We start from the raw sequence: 24,164 nt of genomic DNA, 5'->3' as shown, positions 1-24,164 counted from the left end.
AGAGATTAGTAGCCCATACTTGTTGCTCTGATTCTGGAAGAGCCACTCAAAGGGCAGTGTGTTCCAGCTCTACAAAGTACCAGCACCAGCTAAGCACACCACCTGAGAGGGCTGGGTCCCAGCTCTGGGGGCTCCTCCTCCAAGGTTCAGGTTCTAGTAACTTCTGATTTCTTCCTTTGATCCTCCAACCCTAAGGTGGTAGCTGCTTCTGCAGTTATGATCTATATTATGTTATCACCTCAGAGTTCTGCCCATTCCCCCTTTTTACTTCTTCAAAATTTGCTTAGCAATTTGTGATATTAGATTCTCTCTGTTGAAATAACTGAAGTGGCTTCTATTTTCCTGACTAGGCTTTGGCTGATACATCACTGGATGAGCATTTAGCTCCAGCTTCCTCACACTATATTAAATCATCCATTACCATTTAAATCAATAGAGAATGCAATTCCAACCCTTGACCCTTATGCCCTTCAAAAGGAGCACCACTTCAGATATGAGATCTTCTTCTCTTAGCTTATCTTCTCCTCTTGAGAATGAAAACTAAAGACATACTTCACACTGCCCATACACAGCCTATGTCATCTGTACATACTGTGTGACAAGACCAGTCTCAGCAGTCTTGATACGAAATTTCTCATACTATCTACTACCCTTCCCATTTTCCCTTTTCTTTCAGTATGTAAATGAGCTTCCAACTATAAAGAACACCATCTAAAAGTATCTATGTATGAACATATATTTCTAATGTATAATAATGGAGGAAAAAGTTGCCTCTGGGTACTCTGACTTAGTCATGTAACACAGGGCTTTATATGTAAATTGTAGTATATTATATAGTTATATACATTATATATAATATGCATAGTATATTATATAGTACACATAATATATATTTCACAGACTTTATATATTTATGTTACAAGTTACGTATTATATATAAGTACATAAAGACTGTGAAATTTACTTGTTGTTGTTAATGAACCATCATTTATGCAATCTCTTGCTTTTTAAAGTTTCTCCTTTCTTCATATTTGATTGTATTTATATTGATTCTCTTATTTATATATATGTAACAGCTCCCTGAAGGTATATACACAAATGTGTGTATATATATTTATATACATAAGTATACACACATATTTATATATATCTACAGCACACCCAGTATTGTGCCCTGCCCTGTAAATGTGTGCTGGACTGAGTTACAATAACAAGTATATGGAGATTTCAGGCCACATTTTCTTCACCTTTGACCCCTAGTAGCCAGCACATCACCTTGGTTAAAGCTAATGCTCAGAAAATATCAGTTGATTGTTTGACAGCACTAGATACATAGAGAAGCTCTTAAAATACAGTCAGAAAATTTAAAAAGAATTTGACTTAGCACAGCAAAGGAAACCGTAAGTAAAACAAAAAGACAACCTATGGAATGGGAGAAAAATTTTGCAAATGAAACCAACAAAGGCTTGATCTCCAGAATATATAAGCAGCTCATACAACTCAATAAGAAACAACCAAACAACCCAATCCAAAAATGGGCAAAAGACCTAAACAAGCAATTCTCCAAGGAAGACATACAAATGACCAATAGGCACATAAAAAAATGCTCAATATCACTAATTATCAGAGAAATGCAAATCAAAACTACAATGAGGTATCATCTCACACCAGTCAGAATGGCCATCATTCAAAAATCCACAAATGACAAATGCTGGAGAGGCTGTGGAGAAAGGGGAACCCTCCTACACTGCTAGTGGGAATGCAGTTTGGTGCAGCCACTGTGGAAAACAGTATGGAGATTCCTCAAAAGACTAGGAATAGACTTACCATATGACCCAGGAATCCTGCTCCTGGGCATATATCCAGAAGGAACCCTACTTCAGGATGACACCTGCACCCCAGTGTTCACAGCAGCACTATTTACAATAGCCAAAACACGGAAACAGCCTAAATGCCCATCAACAGGTGAATGGATAAAGAAGATGTGGTATATTTATACAATGGAATACTACTCAGCCATAAACACTGACAACATAATGCCATTTGCAGCAACATGGATGCTCCTGGAGAATGTCATTCTAAGTGAAGTAAGCCAGAAAGAGAAAGAAAAATACCCTATGAGATCGCTCATATGTGGAATCTAAAAAACAAACAAACAAACAAAGCATAAATATAAAACAGAAACAGACCCATAGACGTAGAATACAAACTTGTGGTTGCCAAGGGGGCGGAGGGTGGGAAGGGACAGACAGGATTTCAAAACTGTAGAACAGATAAACAAGATTATACTATATAGCACAGGGAAATATACACAAGATCTTATGGTAGCTCACAGAGAAAAATATGTGACAATGAATATATATATGTTCATGTATAACTGAAAAATTGTGCTCTACACTGGAATTTGACACAACATTGTAAAATTATTATAAATCAATAAAAAATGTTAAAAAAAAGAATTTGACTTAGAAAGAGATATAATTTGTCTTCTAAAGTGTATATGGAACATAAAGGGATATAAGAAAGGCTAGAATCAAAAATATAAAGAGTAAATATATTCCATGTAGTTTAAGAGTTGCAAAAAGGGCATTTTCTTCTCTCACACTGCCACTTTCTTCACCTGCCACAAACAAATTCCACCATGATGATGTCTTTCTTTGTCTTAAGGTATTGATCCAAGTAAAAAATAAACACTTCTGCAAATTATAATACTTTAATCAGTTGATCAGCTTTTGTCGAAAACAGATTTAGATTCAGTTCGGTGAGTTTGGGGGTTTTACCACTGATGTCATTCAGTGGTGAAGGCAGGGATGCCACACAGTCCCGCATAATAAAAATTATCCCACATCCCACATGATTTGCAAGTGTCTCACCAGACACTCACCTAGGTAAAAACCTGTTTATAATCGTCTGAGTTTAGATCCTAAGTCAGTCTTATTTTTATGATTCTTATTAACACTAAATTATCTAAAATGAAGTTATAGTGCAAATCAAGTGAATTATTGTTTTGATAGAAATATTATGAAATATTGTCCACCATTTCATGAAATCCTATCACTGAAAGCAAAGCAACTAGATATCTGAGCCACCAACACAAGGAATACAATTCTAAATCAGCAGAATTTTAGCTAATTCCACATTTAGGTGGAAGCTTATCTACTTCATTGTCTTCTAGAATAGTTGTGCTGAAACATTTTCATATTTAAATGCATTTATTTTATTATACATTATTTCCCTTATATTTCAGTTATGAAATTATATTGATATTTTAAAATTATGTGTGTGTAGGTAGACAATACTGTCTATGCATTTTGCTTGAGAATAATAAAAAGGCAGTAAAAAATAGGGCTGTGAAACACAGATTTAGATGACAATAGGGGGCAGGAAGACAGAAGCAAAAGAATACCTGGCCGGAACATATCACTGAGAAGAAAGATGGGGGAGGGGGGTGAGTCCTGGCAATAAGCCACAGAAGGTACTTGGTTACTTGGTGAATGCTTAAAAATGAACTGTCTTGGTTTAATCCTTTTTTCTAGGCAAAAATGCCACACCAGTGTTTGTCACAGCTTGCAGGAATTAGCCAGATGCATGGAAGGAACAAGGACACTGGAATAAGACAGACCTGCTTTCAAACCCTGGTTCTGCCTCTTATGAGTCACATAAACTTGGGCAAATAATTTTACTTCTCTGAATGTTTATTTCCACATTTGTGAAATAGAGGTAACAAAAAAAAAAGGCCTTACAAGTTGGCTCCGCTGAATCTTAGAGCCTATCACCATATCTGCCATACCATGGGCCCTTAACAGAGGTTAATTCCTGTTCACCTGCTCCTAGACGTTGCCTAATTTTCTAGTGCCTCTTAAAAGGGAGAAAAGTCCAGGCAATAATTGTATTAGTTATTTACTGCTATATAACAAATTACCACCAACTTAGTAGCCTAAAACAATATACATGTATCATTATCTCAGCTTCTGTGGGTTAGGAATCTGAATATGGCTTCTGCTTCAGGGTCTTTCACAATCAGGTAGAGTTAGAGTCTTATCTGAGGGCTCAACTGTGGAAGAATCTGCTTCAAACCTTACATGGCTGTTGGCAGAATTTAGTTTCTATAAGGTTGATGGACTGAGGACTGAGTTCCTCACTGTCTGTTAGCCAGAGCCCCTACTCTTATCTGCTACTTGGGCCTTTCTAACATCACAGCATTCTTCATCAAAGCATACAAACCAAGAAGACAATAAAAAGAGCCTTCAAGCAAAACAGTCAAATCTTTTGTAACCTAATGATATAGGTGACATTTCAGCACCTTTATCACGGTTAAAGGTAAGACCCTAAGTCCAGCCTATAGTCAACAGGTGGCTATTACACAAGGGCATGAATTCCAAGAGGTGGGAAAGGCTGAGGGCCATCTTAGAGTCTGCCTGCCACAATAATGCACAGATGATTGAACAGAATTTGCTTCTACCTATGTGGAAAAATTACCTGGGTCAAATATGCAGAGAAAATATGTTTTCAACACCCAATCCATGTACCCCAAATTTTAAAAATTTAACTCACTGATTAATTGTATGTGTTTTGTGCCTGACAGGTTCCTATTAAAACTGGAGTAAAAGCTGAGAGTATTCAAATCGTGAATGGATGTTCTTTGATTATATAACCCAAGGCAACAGGAAACAGCTACACTGAAAATTTTCAAATCTGACAGCCAAACTACTTCAAATTGCTGTGTTCTTCAAGATGATTTCAAATAGAAATCATAGGTCTGTATACCTGAACCCTGGCAATCCTCCCCTTCACTAAATTCTAAATGCAAAATAAACCTAAATGCTTAATGGATCAACTATTAAATGCTCTTTCTTAATTTCCACATCCAGGAATGAAAATCTGGGTAAAATCTGAAAAAATGGGTTACCTTATAAAATGTAGTTGCCACGACCAAAAGCTGATGCAAAGATCACAATTACAATCACAGTTCAGTAGGTCACCTTTTAAATAGAAAAATAAATTTTTAAAAAATAACTTTTCCTAGGATTAACTGTTGCTAGTGGTCATACTTCCAAAATCTTCTCCCTTACTCTGGAATCATTCTGGCTAAAGAACATGATTACTGTGATAGCTTTGAAAATGTCACTGTTATTTGAAGCATATCCCCAAAACCACCTTCATTTAGGAGACTAAGTCCTAGTTATCATTCAACCCACACTCTCCTTTCTGAGCTGGTGGGACCCGTGTTTATTCCATGAGGCTCTCCCTATCTCAGCTGGATGAAATCAGACCTGACCTAAGCTGGACCAACCAGACTCTCTTCCCAAGGAACCTAAAAATGGGATAGAGGGACACTATCAATTGACTCACAGCACGTAAATTCTTAGTATATTACATGTTTGGGCTGGGGAAGAAAGTCATGTTGAGGCCATGGATATTGTGATGGTTAATTTTGATGGTTAACTGTGATGTGTCAACTTGATAAGGCCGTGGGGTGAACAGATATTTGGTCAAATTACTCTGGGTATGTTTGTGAGGGTGTTTCTAGATGAGATTAACATCTGAAATAGTAGACTGAGTTAAGCAGAATGTCCTCCCCAATATGGATGAACCTATTCCAACCTGTTGAAGGTATACACAGAACAAAAAAGTGGATCCTCCCACAAGCAAGGAGACACTTTTCCTGTCTGACTGCTTTGAGCTAGGACCTCGATCTTTTCCAGCCTTTGGACTCAAACTGAAACACCAGCTGTGCTCAGATCTCGAGTATGCTTGCTTTTGGACTGGCACTTACACCATAGGCTCTCCTGGTTATCAGGTCTTCGGACTTCGACTAAAACTAAAATCAAGGCCTCCTGGGTCCCCAGCTTGCTGACTACAGATTTTGGTACTTCCCAGCCTCCATAACTGCATAAGCCAATTCCTTATAATAAATCTCTTTTAACATATATAAATAAATATCCTATTGGTTCTCTTTCTCTGGAGAGCCCTGACTAACACAGACACTTAAAAAAAAAAACAGAAAAGCAATCTGCAGGGAGAAGAATAAAGTAATGTGCAAAAAGAAGCAAAGATAAAAGATCACATTGCGTAGGGAGAAGGAGTGTGGCGAAGTATCTTGCTCTTTTAGTCCTTCAAAAGATCTGGTTGTCCATCCTCTTTTTGGGTGCCATGAAACACCTTTTACACAAGCTAACACAGTGTATTTCAGTTACTTGCAACCAAAAGAGTCTTGAATAAGGTACTTGCTGTATCAGTGCACTTGCAACAGAAAGCCCCGGACTCCAGCTCAGCCCCCATAACCTGACTCATCCCAACAGAACACAGTAGGATGGTTAAGACCAAAGACTCTCGGATCAGACAGCATCTGAATTCAACTCCCAGCTTTGCTGCATACTAGCCACATGACTGCTGCTAAGTTACTCACCTCTTCAAACCTTGGTTTTCTTAATCTAATGATATGGGGCGGGAGGTGGGGTTACAAGAATTAAAAGAGAAGCTGAGCTCCAGGGCCATCATATTAGGCCTTCCAGGTTGTTCTCTAGTTGAATGGCCCAACAGCTCTGCTCTTTGCAGCAGTTAGGACAGAGTAAGGACTCAAAAAAAATTAGCTATTACTGTATCTTTCATTTTACATCACACTGCCTACCTGATTGCCACCAAAACTACTATCTTAAGCAAGTAAGGAGGAACAATTTTAACACAAATTGACACAAATACCTGCAACAGTTTACTTGACAGTGGTTCTCTGCTTCAGCTCACTGTTCTTTTCAAAATAAATATATACCACACACAACACTACTACACATAGTAGAAATTATGGTAGACATAAAATGTCTTCCAGGAAATCATACTCAAAGGCCAAGAACCTAGCCTGTTGAGGCAAACCCTGTGCCAAAAAAACAAAACAACACCCTACAGAAGTACTTAAGTCTCTGAAGTCAGCAACGCATAGGCTAAAATACCCCTGTGGTTTTGGTGAAGTTTCTTAATCTTTCTAAGCCTCCCTTCCCTCATGTTTTCAATGGGGATACTTCATAGAGCTGAGAAGGATTAAATTACATAAAGCTAAGCACAGTTATAGTAAATACAAAGTGCTAAATAACTGTTAGCTCACTTATTTTCAACCCTAGAACAATAAGAAACTAATATATTCTACATAATATACTAATAATCACTCAATGACCTCAAGAAATAATTTTGAAAGAAATAACTTATATGGGGCTAATCCTGTCAAGTAGGTTGAATGACTTTACCTTAAAGCAGTTGAGTAAAATGCTAAATCTAAACTCAATTAAAAGTTTCCGCTGCCTGCATCCCAGTTCATCCAGGGTAGTCCTGGGCATAATTATTAATAGGGCCCCATTTCACTCTTGAAAGTATCCTGGTTTGTATGATAAATTATATGATCACTTTATTTAAAGTAAAACCTTTAGGTGGAGGACAAACTTAAAATATGTTATTTCACCTAAATGCTTGTTTATTGTGTTTTAATGTTTTTCTCTCCAGCTTTTGAGGCAAACTGTGAAAACAAAGAGCATTTAGGGTTCTACATCCACACAACAAGTAGCTGTTCATACTGCCCAGACTTGGGATATACGACTAAGCTAATGGCCTTTATTTCAAAGGACGAGTCTGTGAATGAATAGAGTATTGGGGTGAGGCCATCCCATTCAGCAGCAGGTGCTGTGGTTTATGGAGATCCATACCACCTTACACTGATTTGTAATTAGGGAAGAACAATACTTTACATGTCTCTGGCAGCGTGCAGTGTAAAATGCATTTTCACATTTATCATCAAATTTAACTCTCAAGAACAAATGCATTTTCTGTTCCACCATTTCAGGTGCACCTGAGATTTCCACGCAAGAGGGCAAAACCACCTGTAAAGTCTACGCATGTAGCTCGCAAGTTCTCTGATGCTCACTTCTCCCTACCCACAATCTCAGTCCCTGGCTTCTTCAGTTCCTTGACTCTTGCTTTCCATCAACTCCCAAAGATTTGAAGACCTGGTTTTTGACCTTATTCTTCCATTCTGAACCATGCCTTCTACCTCGACTCTCAGGCCATGATTTCCGGGTTTGTTTATTAGTCTCACGAAATCAAAGACAAGAATGAGAGGTGTCCTGGACACTCAAAGACATGTGGCTGGATCTGCCCTTTACCTCAACCCTACCCATTTGGAAAGGGGCATAAGACATCCCCCCCTTACAAGTGAGGGAACTGAGGCAGGGAGGTCAAGTGGCTTGCCCAATGTTACACACGAGAAGAGCCTGAATTAGATGTGGGTCTTGAGTCTGTCATCCATGCTCTGTCTCTTATACTAATGCTTCTCAAATTGCAATGTGCACTTGCAAGGTCAGCTGCCTAATTTACAGGGGCCAAAATGAAAACGCTGGGTCCCTCGCTGAAAACGCAGGAAAACAACATTTTCCTTTCTTCCCCCAACTCTCTCTTGACTTGTCATGGTGTTTTTTAATTTTCTATTTAGCACTGGGCTGCGTCTGCTGAAAGATACTCACAGAGTGAAAGCAGGCCTTCAAAGGTGCCCAGAGCCTCACACATGATTGGGCACGCGGGGCACACACATCTTACCCAGACCTCCCCACACCAATGCTCACGTCCCTGCTGAGGCAGAGGGCAGTAGTGGACACTGGGTGGGGACAGGAGAGCCAGTGGCTACCCTGGCAGGATGTGGAACCATGTATGAATTGAGACTCCAAGCCCCTTTGCCCTTGCAAGCTCCAGTGTCCCACCCGACTTCACTTACAAAACAGTTTCAAAGACAAAATTAGTGAGAATGTCAAGTCAGTGACCACAGAGCATTATACCCCAAGCTCAGGGCACCCCTTCTGAGAAGGGACCCTGTGGAGCCGCTGTTCACACAGCCCTTAAGCTAGCCCTGTGCATATGAATCACCTAGGGATCATTTTAAAATGCAAGACCTGACTCAGTAGATCCAGGGCAGTCCTGAGACTACGTTTCTAACCAGCTCCCCGAGGATGCTAACGCTGTTGGCCTCAGACTATTCCTTGAGTGTCGAGGTCCTACACCACAAGTCTTATTTTCTAATTTGTTTTGCATGTCAGAGCCAATTACAGACCTTCTATTTCTTTCATTATTCAAATAAGGCAGCCATGAAAATAGATATTAAATACAAGTCACCATCCATTGTATCCTTATAATCTGATGCATCAGAAGTAGCAAATGTATTCATATTCATGATATTCTCCGGCCTGGGTTTAAAGATTTCATACTTGTATATATGCTGGTGTCACTCAGGTGGCCATCAGACAAAGGCTGCCTGACTCCTGCCCAGGTAGACAATGCCCTCCCTGCTGAGAAGGATCTATTGTCGAAAACTGACAAGTACAATTTTCCAAAACAAGAGCAAAGGCCCATTTCCTCAGCTCATGGATAAAATGACCCCTGAATAGTTTTGAATTGGCAGCAATCTTAGACTCTAATGGAGAGATGGGGCAAGATTTATCAGAATTCCTATAGCAGGAGCTTTCAGATTGTAGAGTCTGATTCCATGTCAATCTATGCAGCACATGAAAAATGAGATCGCTAGAAAAGTGAGCCTCAGTCTCCTCATCCCTAAAATGGGCTCAGTTACACTTGCCCCACCTCATAGGATGATGTCTTTGATCAAATCATATGAAATAGTTAATATGAAAGGTCATGAACTACAAAGTACTGTACAAGTCCAAAGTTGTTGCTGTTTAATAGCCTCAGAAAACACTAGAGATAACTAATGCATGTAATATTTCAACTTCATGTCCTATAGCATTTGAGGTATGTGAAGACAGCAGCGGTGTTAATGGAATACACTGTCTTAAAGGTGGAATGTTACAAGATTGACAAACTACTTTTATAACTGGAACAAACCGTGCCTGCCATTCAGTAATACTTGGAAATCCATCATCAATTTGATTTACACCCAGCACCAATAAATCATACAAAGTGGACCCTGTGTAGCCCAAGGAGTAAACAAAAGTAAACATTGTGTTTCACCTGCCTTGTTGGCGAGACGAAATGAAAACTCTGGCTACCTCAACTGGAATAATGCCCTTAGTCTCTGACTGGTTTGGTTATTTTTGGAATCTTTTATGGAATATTAACTTTATTTGCTCTAATTCTGCAGGAAGCCAAATTGGAAGTGCAAGGAAATATAAATGACTAAAAAGCAGAAGTGGAAAAAAAAAAGTAATGACATATTTTGCCCCAATTTTCTTAAGCTGTATCTCTTAAAAAATATGGGATCCCCAATTGCCATTTTTGCCCCAGTTCCTAACATGATAACATTCAACATGGTTTACTCACCAGTGTCAGCAGATTTTTTTTTTCATTGTCTGTTATTTTTCCTGGGATTAACATAAGTGAAGGAGTGATATGAGAAAGTGATATTTTAAAGCAGTGGCAGTATTTTAAAATTTATAATGTAGCAATGGGAGAAAAATATGAAGCGTGTTGACCCACTAAGAAATCAAGCTCTAACCTAACCTCCAGGTTATAACCAAGTGAATTAGCAAACCACAAATAATGAAAAATAAAAATAAAATGATGTATTATTTAAACATTAGTTTTAGACCTCCCAGGTTCACACGATACATTATTTTTCTTAGACCAAGTCTTTACAAGAGACACAAGCCTTAAGTGACACAAAAAGAGTTTTAAAATCCCAATTAGTCTGATGTCCTTTGTTGATATTATTCTGCCTTTTCTGACCAACAATAATGAATAACCCACATGCACTAATGAATAACTAACTCCCTTTGTCTCCAAGGACAGAAGAACCCAATAAGAAATGTCAGAGGCCCTGAAGTAAAATAAAAAACCTTTACAATGAAAAATCTTCCAATTATATAGTCCTACAGGTACTATAAATATGGAATTGTCTTAAATATTTAAATAGCTGTGTCAAATGTGCTTAAAGCGGGGATCATAAAACTGATTTCCCAGATGCTCTGAAAAATACATTTCTACCAGTCTAATTACAACTTGTAACTGTTGAGCAGGAAGTAGGGGGAAATGCCATTATTGGCACAATATAATTGGGATTCTATACTCACCCATTCTAGCAGGTCCAGAAAGTTGCCAGCTGCAGAATGTCCTCCACACTCACTCAGTGGCAACGATAAAAATAAAAATTCTTATCTCAGCACACTGAAAATTTACATGAAGTAAACAATCATTTTTAAAACAAATGTCTATATATTAGAAATACAATGCTAAAAGTAACCTTTTTCTCTGCTATAGTACAGAGCAAATGAACAAATATTCTTACGTTGTTGAGAACCAGGGTCTCACCGAAAATTAGCAATGAGGAAATGTAAGGAAGAACTCTGATGTTGTATTTTTAACTGGAACTTGTTAACTTGTTCTGGTTTTTTTTCCTCACTTGTCCACAGAAAGGACCTACAAAGCAATGACATCCCAGAGCCCATAAGAACACCCTTTTATCCAGTTTTCCAAATATCATTTCCCACTAAAAAGGACCTGAGATTTTTGGGAAAATGGCTGATTTCAGGTTTGGGCCAAGGGAGTAGAAGTAAGCCTAGAACATCCAGTTATGTCTCAAAGCAAGAAAGTACTGAATAGGAACATGTCAAAAGGACGTAAGAACTAACCTGAAGGGGCTCCCACCAGCCAAATCTGGAACAGTTGAGCATCAGAAAAAATAGTGATGGTAATAAATTACAGCATAGTGAATTTTTTTTAAAGAATACATCAATCTGCAGTGATTCTCAAAAAAAGAAGGGAAAGAAGTTCTCCTTCCCAAAAGAATACTGGCTAATAAACACAGAAGGAATGATAAAATCAGAAAATAACCATTATGGAGTCAGGAACATAGTAACTATTTCAGTCAATGATCATCAATGGATGCTATGAAAGGCCGTTGGAGAACAAGATATTTGCATACGATTATTTATTAATTTTGAAAAATGTCCTTCACAATGCAGAGATCTGTGACATCACCTTAGCCAGGCAACCAAAAGCAGCATCACAAATATTAGGGTGAATGAACATTTAGGGCTTCCTGGATCAATCCAATGGGTGGTACACAAATAACCTATGTAGTATTCCCACCAAAAAATATTTCATCTGAACCCAATCATGAAGAAATGACCAAATAAATCAGATTGTAATCAGCTGACAAGACAACTGACCTAAACTCTAAAAATACCAACACATTCTGTCATGAAACACAAAAAAATGGCAGAGGGAGAGGGCCATTCTAGATTAAAGGCACCAAAGAGACATGACAATGAAATGTAATACCTGATCTTTGATTAGATCCTGGATTAAAAGGAAAAAATGGCTACAAAGGACGCTAGATTATAAGAGAGGAAAGAAAAGAATATATTATAAATTACAGTATAAGTAACATAAAATATAAAATGACATAAAATTAACTTGAATATGAACTATACTTCTAAGATACAACTGTGTGTAAATACTATTATGATATCAAAGCTAAGTTTCTTGGTTATGATTAATGTGTTTCAGTTATATGGCATGAAAGATAACTGCTTACGAATTTGTGGGTGATGAATCACAGTGTCTGCAACTTAGTTTCAAGTGTTTCAACTCACTTGTGAGAAAGTTAATGCTAAAAAGTAAAATACAATAGAACATAATACAAAATAAGACAAAATCTAACTATTTTTTAAAGGTTTATTCAGAAATGAAGAATGAGTTTTACTTAAGAAATCAGTTGTGTACAATTGGCTAATTAAGTGTTAATAGTTGAGTGGGGCTCCTGGGAAAGCCAATTAAAGGGAGTCGATTGCAGGGGAGTAGTCTCTTGAATTTTTGCCTTTGTCCTTCTTCCTTCCTCCTTCACTATCTTCAGAAGACTGAATCCACAGAGGGAGCTGGAGTGAGGCAGCCATTATGCAATCAAGAGGGAAAGACTAAGGGAAGCTCTGTCATCTTGGGCCTATCTTCCCTGAGGTTCTAACCATCAGCAGCAAACACCTACCCTTGCCTGCTCTTGGTATGAGAAAAATGAACTCCTAAGACAGAGGCTCCCAAATGTTCTCAGTTTATGGCATTCTTAGTGTCTTGGTAATTTATTCATGGTGCCCCTAGGCCAAATGGAACAACCTAACAGTTTCATTTATTAAGTAGTCAGGTGTCAATAACTTAATAGTATGTATGTACTATTTTATTATTAACAATAAAATATATTATTAATATAATATATTAACTATTTGAAAATAATTTATTAACTATTTGAAAAAATAACATAAATTTAAAATAAAAACATTTTTGTTTCATTTTTAAATAATCACAGTTACTAATGGGAAGTTTCAATTATGCCCTCTACTGCTTCTCAAACCTTAGAATCAGACTGGACATTCCCCGCTTCATCTTCTATTCCACACTGATTTTCAGAGAACTTGGTTGTTTTTTTTTTAAATTGTGGTAAAATAACATAAAATTTACCATCTTAACCATTTTTAAGTGTACAGTTCAGTGGCATTAAATATATTAATATTGTTGTGCAACCATCATCACCACTCATTTCTCTAACTTTTTCATCTTCCCAAGAAGCTCTGTACCCATTAAACAACAGCTCCCCATTCTCTCCTCCCCCAGTCCACAACAACCAGCATTCTCCTTTCTCTCTCTATGAATCTGACTATTCTAGGAACCTCAGAGAAGAGGAATCATACAATATCTGTCCTTTTGTGTCTGGCATATTTCACTTTTGTGTTTTTAGCATAAAGTCTTAAAGGTTCATCCATGTTGTAGTATTTGTCAGAATTTCTGTCCTTTGAAGGCTGAATAATATTCCATTGTATGGATATGACACATATTATTTACCCATTCATCCACTGATGGACACTTGTGTTACTTCTACCTTTGGCGATTATCAAACTACATGCTTTCTTTAATCCCAAATACCAGATATATAGTTTCTCAAAGATATGATATCATCAAAAGTAACATACTGCAATCTAACAGTGAAACTATGAAACTTCTCAAGCTAGTAGTTTGCCTGGTGTTCAGGGATGTCACATATTCCCTTGTTTCCTCCAAAATTTAAAATATCTCAGGCTCCCTCTGAGTTTCCTGTGACACCCCAGTGCCCTGGACACACTATTTGAGAACCACACCCAACAATGTTAAAACCACAGTTATTTGAGTTTTCATATGAGCAGAACTCAATCTTTAAGAAACATAAACATTACAACCAAATTTATATTTCTCATGAAGCTCCCATTGGAAATTTTGAGTCTTCCAGCCAGATTTTTGTCTGTGTGACAATCCCTGGGTAACTAATTCTATTAGAGATACACAGAGAGATACACAGCTCCTACTGGTTCTGTTTCTCTGGAGAACCCTAATATACCCAAAGAGTCACAGGCACTAATCCTTCTAGAGCATGACATTCTCAATAATGCATGGGAAAGCAGAAGCAAAGTCAGGGAGAGATGTCAACCTCGCTTATCACATCATCCCCAAGGTTACAATCCTTCCACAGCTCTCCAGTGTCCTCAAGATAGATCCAAATTCCTCAGCGTGTCACTCATGACCCTTTATCTAGCTAATGCTTATTCTTTTCCACCCTCACCTCTTACCAGTCTCTGCAATTCCCCACAATGTGAAATTGGGTAGAAGTTCATGAAATTCACCATGATCTCTTCTCTCCAAGTTTTGAGTGTCCTTTTCTTTCTACCCAGAGTAAGTTCCAGACAGCCCTGCTCCTTCACAGGCATGCACATGCACACATGCAGATACACACACACACACACACACATACACAGGATATATTCTCCCATGACTGTAAGGCTAGCTCCTCATCCTTCAGGTGTTTTCCTAGATATCATATTCTCCTCCCAGATCCACTTTTCAAGCACAGACTGGAAACCCCTCCAAATATTGCCATAACACCCTGAGATATCCGTACCAGAGCCTTAATTGTGCTTTATTTTAACTATCCACTTATTTGACTGAATTCTCAACTCCTTGAGGTCCTGGACTATGTTTTACTGGCTATTATATCCCACAAACAGTTGCTTACCTACAATATATACTCAACAATTATTTATTGAGCAAATAATTGGGTGAAGTTCAAACAGCCCAAGATCACCATTCTCAACCAGTTATTGGCCTAGTTTAGGAACTGTCAACCAAGATCTGAAAGGGACACATCCAGCCATTCCTAGCACCACCCAGACCACAGGTGTTATCCAAGCTGCAAGGCCAAGGAGGATAATAATACAGTTGTCCTCAACCCCCTTATCCATGTGAATGCATGCTGCAACCATGTAGATCCAGAATAGGCACTACAAGCTTGGAAACTGAGCAAGGAGCCAGAAAATCAAAAAGCAAATCAGGAAGCAGTGCTGATTTTTACATAAATTCCAAGATGTATTAACCCTGAGAGTTCATTATTCCTTAAGTACCTGAAGCATTTTTTATAAACCATGATTATAATTATACCCACTTCTAGTCACTATTAAGGCAGCATTCCCAGTTACTGCCTTGGTAGTGCTTAAGTCACTTACTCTTCCTAGACATTAGTTCCCCTATCAGTTCATCAACAATAGCTTACAACTCAGGGCTGTTGTGAGGAATAACTGAGCCTATGTACTGGAAAGCACTTAACACAGTGCTTGGTACATGCTGAGTTATGATATAATAAATGAAAGTTATTAATATTATGACCATTATTATTGCCAGTCGGGATTTCAAACACAAGTATATATAAAAGCAAGCTACAGTTCATTAGTCAAGCATGAGCTGAAAGATTTCACTGGCCTCAGCCCCTGAATATACAAACACATGAGCTTGACATTAAGAAACTTAGTTTGCCACACCATGAACATAGCAACCCAACAACGACAGAGCATTGTGGATGCAGCCCCCAGGGAAAATGTTTCCTATACTTACACTAAAGATTAATAGCTTTGAGAAATAAAACAACTTAAAACCAAACCTAGATCAAAATAGAAAAAATTTTTAAAGGAAAAAAGTTACACATGTTTAGTATTTTCTTTATAAATCTACTCATTTATATCAATTTCTCCATACACAGAAATACAAACACTAAAACAACCAACTTTGGGGCTACTTGCCTGATATAAATCATTATTCACTATAACTGGATGTGCTATGAGTTAACTGGGTAAATGGCTATTCACAGGGCTGCTAGTAATTTTATTTGGTGTATAAACATTTAACCTAAATGCTTAAAATATCTAAAAGAATATATAATTGTACTATTTTACATAACAAAGCTATATTTTACGTGGGATACATATTCTTTCATCTTCTAGTCCAAATAGACATATCATTAGCAATAAGTCAACATCAGTTTCTATAGAGAGACTGTCATTTAAATAATCTGTTATTCTCCAATAATTATTCTTTAATTTAAAATGTATAATAATTCAAACACTACTGAATTAAAAGCATTCTCTCTGCATTTCAAATTAACAAGTTTTTCTAGTTCTCTATAAGCACAAAAATACATCTTTTCATTATATTCTTCATTTCCTTTTCTATTGTCACTAGTTACATTATAAAAATCGTAGGTTCTGCTCTTAGAATAACTTTTTACCATTTTTATGTACTAGTTCCTCATTTTATTGGCTATTAAAATTTCTCCCTTTTTAATCCTTTTCCCTCCAAATCACTTTTATTCTAGCACCCAACTAACATAATGACAGTTCCAGCCACCCATCTCCTCCCTGGCCTGCAGAATGGAGGTCCTGGTGAACCAGGGTGAGCTCTGTGTGTCCCGAGGGCAGAATCATTCTAAACTTGCTTTGCCCTTCCTCCACCACCACAAACTCTACCTCCCTGTTTCTGACCTTTCTATCTCATCTTCCATTCTGTTTCATAGTCCCGTGAGGTGTCACATTTACTAATGTGGCTCCCTTGCCTTCACACACATCCACATTCACATTCTTTCTGTCAAAGCTGGATATCATGATGAGACCATCAAGTTTGACCCTAACACTGAATCATGTATTTTTCCATAAGACTTGCTGGAAGAGAAGAGAGTAGAAAGAGAAAAAAGCATCCACATTTAAAAGATCCCAGAAAACAATCCTACCTTTCCCAGGATTTGGAGGAAAAGGGCTTCCAAACTCCTGCTGCTTTGGCTTTAAATTGTGTGTCCCTGACATGTCTCCAGCCTGGGTAACTTGGAATCGTGGCTTCCCATTGGTGAGCACTTGTCTCCTGGGGCTCAAGGCAGGCAGATGGATGGGGCTCTCAGTCATGTTGCTCGGAGGAGCCATCCCTCCTCCTGAGGGCATCTTGAGATGGAGGCTGTTAGCAAGGCTTCCAATAGCAGGACTCGGTGTGCTGCCACAGGATGATGGGCCAGAAGTCCCTGAGTGGGCTCGGATGGGAGGAATGTGCTGACCACTGACCATCCCAGGCCCCTGAGGGGTTCCTGATGCCCGGTGGAGATTCATGCTGCATGACCTTCCATTCATTCTGAAAAAACCTGTAGCCAGGGTGGTCAAATATCCAATGACAATAATGACTCCTTTCAGGCAAAGTCCAATAAGTTATCCATGGTGGGTTATTAGCCTGTTTAAAAAAATAAATGCAGGCATTTTTAAAAGTAAAAACGAAAATAAGTTACAGTAAGTTTTCAACCCCTGTACCATTCACATCAGGAAGAAAAGAAGCACCGTCAGCAAATTGGGTCTTTTACGTATAAGAGGGTTATAGAATACATACATGGTTGACTGGCAAGCACTCTCCCATTCTGCATTCACAGTAGGCATGGATTATGGATCACTGCATTGTGGTTTTTTTGCCACCAAACCCTTATCAATATAGTGCTCTTGGCAACTACAACCAATCTACTGGTGCCGGCTTGCAAAATGAAACTTATTTTGCTCCCTAGAGGATCTGTCTGGACTAGTTCACTTTTGCTACAGTGTGTCTTGGGAAACCCAAAACCATCAGCTTCATGAGCTGTGAGACTAGTGCTTTGAAGGTTCCAGTAAACAAAAAGCAGATATAACCTCTAAGTGAGATTATGAGGACATTAAAATTCTCAGATTTTTCACTCTATGAGCAACTTTTTCACAGTCCGTAGATTTACGAAAGATAAAAATATAGGCCTGGGGAATCTCACAAAGGCTTCGTACATCCATATATCCAAATATTCACAGCAGTCTTGGTCCCATATTGATCCTGAGTTATGGGGATGGAAACAGAATTAACATCACAATACTCTTACCTTCCAGTAAGACCCTAGAAAAAGAAAGTGCTGTGCAAAAATGCCTCACAGAAAGCACAAGGACAGAACAGCGTTTCTAAAGGTGAGTACATTCACCATGCACCACACACATGAAGCTTCTGTTTGCTATCCAACCACCCCCTTCCTCATGTGACAGAGGGAGAACCAAAAGTAGTGATCTGGCCACAAAACATCACCATCCATCCATATATAATAATGTCAGTCAGCACTCCCTGGTTACAAATCATTAGGAAAGACCTTTTCCTCCCTTAATCAATAGCTCCCCAAAAAGTATACAACGACTTGACTAAGTGCCACTACTCCAAATAAATGACTGACACAGTCATAATCTGTATTCTTTTATATAGACATGATAGTCATGGAAAGAAGTCAAAGCTGAACAAACACAAGAAATACAGACTGAGTGCAAAGTAGTAATGGCCAGATATCCTCAACTGGATGACTCCTACTTTTTCTCTATGAGCCACTCAAACTCTTAGGCAAATATTTCCAACTCAACTCCCAGATGAATGCTCCATAAATCATCAAGGACAGGATATCAAGGAGGGCAAATTTTTTTTGCAAAGAGTTTTTTCCTTTATCATTTTAGAAAATCAGAAGTACAGGTATCCCTTGCTTTTCAAAAGTTCACTTTACACTGTTCACTTTTACAAAAGAACTACATAAATACCTGTTTTGCTAACCAAAAGAAATCCGATATTATGAAAAACTATATGGAACCAAACTGGATAACCTAGAGGAGATGGACAAGTTTCTGGAAACATACTGTCCACCAAGACTTAATCAAGAAGAATCTGAACACTTGAACAATCCGATCACTAGAAAGGAAATAGAAATAGCAATTAAAAACCTCCCTACAAATAAAAGTCCAGGACCGGACGGCTTCACCGGGGAATTCTACCAAACATACAAAGAAGAACTCATACCAGTCCTTCTCAAACTCTTCCAGACGATTGAAAAGGAGGGAATACTCCCAAACTCATTCTATGAAGCCACCATCACCCTGATACCAAAACCAGGCAAAGACACTACAAAAAAAGAGAATTATAGGCCAGTATCACTGATGAACATAGATGCCAAAATCCTCACCAAAATTTTAGCAAATAGAATCCAACAACACATAAAAAAGATTATACATCATGACCAAGTGGGGTTCATCCCAGGGACACAAGGATGGTTCAACATACGCAAATCAATGTAATACATCACATCAACAAGAGAAAGGACAAAAACCACATGATCATCTCAATCGATGCAGAAAAAGCATTTGATAAAATTCAACACCCATTTATGATAAAAACTCTCACCAAAGTGGGTATAGAGGGAATATATCTCATCATAATAAAAGCTATATATGACAAACCTACAGCCAGCATAGTACTCAACGATGAAAAACTCAAAAGCTTCCCACTAAAATCTGGGACAAGGATGCCCACTATCACCACTCCTATTCAACATAGTCCTGGAAGTCCTAGCCACAGCAATCAGGCAAGAGAAAGAAATAAAAGGGATCCAAATTGGAAAAGAAGAGGTAAAAGTGTCACTATATGCTGATGACATGTTACTATATATAGAAAACCCTAAAAGGTCCACACAAAACCTACTAGAGCTGATTGAAGAATTCAGCAAGGTAGCAGGTTACAAAATTAACGTTCAAAAATCAGTTGCATTTCTTTACACTAACAATGAATCAACAGAAAAAGAAAGTAAAGAAACAATCCCCTTTAAAATAGCACCCAAAGTAATAAAATATCTGGGAATAAATCTAACCAAGGAGGTGAAAGAATTATACACAGAAAACTATAAACCACTGATGAAGGAAATTAAAGAAGACTTTAAAAAATGGAAAGATATTCCATGCTCTTGGATTGGAAGAATCAATATTGTTAAAATGGTCACACTGCCCAAAGCAATCTACAGATTTAATGCAATCCCTATCCAATTACCCAGGACATATTTCACAGAACTAGAAAAAATCATAATAAAATTCATATGGAACCATCAAAGACCTAGAATTGCCAAAGCATTACTGAAGAGAAAGAAAGAGGCTGGAGGAATAACTCTCCCAGACTTCAGACAATACTATAGAGCTACAGTCATCAAGACAGCATGGTATTGGTACCAAAACAGACATATAGACCAATGGAACAGAAGAGAGAGCCCAGAAATGAACCCACAAACTTTTGGTCAACTCATCTTTAACAAAGGAGGCAAGAATATACAATGGAATAAAGACAGTCTCTTCAGCAAATGGTGTTGGGAAAACTGGACAGCAGCATGTAAAACAATGAAGCTAGAACACTCCCTTACACCACATACAAAAATCAACTCAAAATGGATCAAAGACTTAAACATAAGACAAGATACAATAAACCTCCTAGAGGAAAACATAGGCAAAACATTATCTGACATACATTTCAAAAATTTTCTCCTAGAAGAAATAAAAACAAGAATAAACAAATGGGACCTAATGAAACTTACAAGCTTCTGCACAGCAAAGGAAACCAGAAGTAAAACAAGAAGACAACCTACAGAATGGGAGAAAATTTTTGCAAATGAAACTGACAAAGGCTTGATCTCCAGAATATATAAGCAGCTCATATGACTCAATAAGAAAAAAATAAACAACCCAATCCAAAAATGGGCAGAAGACCTAAACAAGCAATTCTCCAAGGAAGACATACAAATGATCAAAAGGCACATGAAAAAATGCTCAATATCACTAATTCTCAGAGAAATGCAAATCAAAACTACAATGAGGTATCACCTCACACCAGTCAGAATGGCTGTCGTTCAAAAATCCACAAATGACAAATGCTGGAGAGACTGTGGAGAAAGGGGAACCCTCCTACACTGCTGGTGGGAATGCAGTTTGGTGCAGCCACTATGGAAAACAGTGTGGAGATTCCTCAAAAGACTAGGTATAGACTCACCGTATGACCCAGGAATCCCACTCCTGGGCTTGTATCCAGAAGGAACCCTACTTCAGGATGACACCTGCACCCCAGTGTTCATAGCAGCACTATTTACAATAGCCAAAACATGAAAACAGCCTAAATGTCCATCAACAGGTGACTGGATAAAGAAGAAGTGGTATATTTATACAATGGAATACTACTCAGCCATAAAAACCGACAACATAATGCCATTTGCAGCAACATGGATGCTCCTGGAGAATGTCATTCTAAGTGAAGTAAGCCAGAAAGAGAAAGAAAAATATCATATAAGATCGCTCATATGTGGAATCTAAAAAACAAAAACAAACAAACAAACAAACAAAAACAAAGCGTAAATACAGGACAGAAATAGACTCATAGACAGAGAATACAGACTTGTGGTTGCCGGGGGGGTGGAGGGTGGGAAGGGATAGACTGGGATTTCAAAATTGTAGAATAGATAAACAAGATTATACTGTATAGCACAGGGAAATATACACAAAATGTTATGATAACTCACAGAGAAAAAAATGTGACAATGAGTGTGTATATGTCCATGAATGACTGAAAAATTGTGCTGAACACTGGAATTTGGCACAACATTGTAAAATGATTACAGATCAATAAAAAATGTTAAAAAAAGAAAAGAAAAGAAAAGAAAAGAAATCCGAGAATTTCCACTTTTATGAAAAAAGGTGAAATGCAAAAACAGCGTTCAGCACTTGTTTTGCAGGAGGCACTTACAGTGGCAGTGCTCACCCTGAGCAGCGAGAGTGGCACCAACAAGCTCCTTCCCTGGGAACTACACTCAGCACCTCAGCTTCAAGCTGCTACAACTCTGAACCGGGTCTGTGAGCATCTGTGCTTTATCTTGATTTATTTTGTGTATCCCTCAGCAATCTGTGTCCTAAGGTAACTGCTTCTTCACTTTTTGCGATTTCAGCTGATGAAAGGTTTCATAAGAACGCTCTACTTTCAGATAGTGGTGGGAACCCTGTAGTATTTAATTTTCAAGTCAAGCACTCACTGTATCTTCTACAAAGTTGACTGTCTGCCCATACATTTAGGAACTTCAAAAATTTTCAACAATATAAATCTGGAATGTTTTCTTCATCTTTACCAATTCTCCATTTTATTAAGAATTTTAAGGGGTTCCAGAAGGGGAAGAAAGAACAAAGGGGACTGAAAAGGTATTTGAAGAAATCATAACTGAAAACTTCCCAAACCTAAAGAAGGAATCAGATATCCAAGTACAGGAGGCTCAGAGGGTCCCAAACAGGAAGAACCCAAACAGACCCACAGCAAGACATATCATAATCAAGATGGCCAGAGTCAAGGATAAAGAAATATCCTAAAGGCAGCAAGAGAAAAACAAAGAGTGAGTTACAAGGGAACCCCCATTAGGCTCTCAGCTGATTTCTCCACACAAACACTACAGGCCAGAAGGGAGTGGCAAGATATGTTCAAAGTCCTGAATGAAAAAAAGATGCACCCTAGGATACTCTATCCAGCAAGGCTATCTTTTAGAATAGAAGGAGAGATAAAGAACTTCATAGACAAGCAAAAACTTAAAAAAGAGTTTAACAACACTAAACCCATGCTAAAAGAAATATTGATAGGTCTACTCTAAATAGAAAAGAAGCAGGACGCTACAAAAATGAGAAACTCATAACTGGAAAGGAGATAACTGCCATGAATTACAAAAAGAATAAACATAATATTGTAAAAGAAGACATCTAAATCATTAAGAGTGGGAGAGGGAAGCAAGGAAAGCCACTGTGGAAACAGTATGGAGATTCCTCAAAAGACTAGGAATAGACTTACCATATGACCCAGCAATCCTGCTCCTGGGCATCTATCTAGAAGGAACTCTACTTCAAAATGACACCTGCACCCCAATGTTCATAACAGGACTATTTACAATAGCCAAGACATGGAAACAGCCTAAATGTCCATCAACAGATGACTGGATAAAGAGGATGTGGTATATTTATACAATGGAATACTATTTAGCCACAAAAACTGACAACATAACCCCATTTGCAGCAACATGGATGTTCCTGGGGAACGTCACTCTAAGTGAAGTAAGCCAGAAAGAGAAAGAAAAATACCATATGAGATCATTCATATGTGGAATCTAAAAAAAAAAAAAAAAAAACATAAATACAAAACAGAAACAGACTCATAGACATAGAATACAAACTTGTGGTTGCCAAGGGGGTGGGCGGTGGGAAGGGACAGACTGGGATTTTAAAATGCAGAATAGATAAACAAGATTATACTATATAACACAGGGAAATATACACAAGATCTTGTGGTAGCTCATAGCGAAAACAAAAATGTGACAATGAATATATATATGTTCATGTATAACTGAAAAATTGTGCTCTACACTAGAATTTGACACAACATTGTAAAATGATTATTACTCAATATAAATAAATAAATAAATAGAAAAAATAAATTAAAAAAATTAATTTTAGGGGGTGGGTATAGCTGAGTAGTAGAGCACATACTTAGCATGCAGGAGGTCCTGGATTCAATGTCCAGTATCTTCATTTAAAAAAAAAAGAAGACGACAACTTCTATCAGTCTGTCACATTTAATACTGACGTACCAACTAGTCCTCAGTAATGATCCTAGGTCTCACTCCTGTCCTTCCCTTCACTACATAAAGCTGCCAAGAAGGAACAGATAAATTCAATTCAGATTATCCAAATCTGCATTATTTAAATTTGTTTATGGAACAATAAGAAATGAACCCTGGTATCAGACTAGTTGTAAAAATTTTTTTTCATGCTGGAAATATTCCAATGCCTTTTCTGCTATGTCGGTTTAGAAGAACTCAAATGTATTACTAGCTGGTCTATTGATTCACTGGTTGACTATGGGCAATAGCCATTTAATGTCTCTGTGCTTTGCCAGATGATATTGCCCATCTATCGCCACTCACTGATAAAATAGTGTTTTCTGAGCACTCTGAACCCTGCAGAAGAAAGCAC

General features: G+C 37.9%; 1 protein-coding gene across 1 annotated transcript in view; it reads right to left on the bottom strand.

Moving 5' to 3' along the window:
• GLIS3 (GLIS family zinc finger 3) overlaps window positions 1-24,164 on the bottom strand; it is a 438,827-nt gene that overhangs the window by 402,747 nt on the left and 11,916 nt on the right. The window contains exon 2 of the mRNA XM_031449780.2: window positions 17,060-17,544. Coding sequence (XP_031305640.2) covers window positions 17,060-17,447 — 388 coding nt within the window. The 5' untranslated portion in view covers window positions 17,448-17,544. The remainder of the gene's footprint in view (window positions 1-17,059; window positions 17,545-24,164) is intronic.

Source organism: Camelus dromedarius, chromosome 10, assembly GCF_036321535.1.
Source record: "Camelus dromedarius isolate mCamDro1 chromosome 10, mCamDro1.pat, whole genome shotgun sequence".
In the NCBI taxonomy this organism is placed as follows: Eukaryota; Metazoa; Chordata; class Mammalia; order Artiodactyla; family Camelidae; genus Camelus; species Camelus dromedarius.
This window is presented reverse-complemented; position numbering and strand designations above follow the sequence as displayed.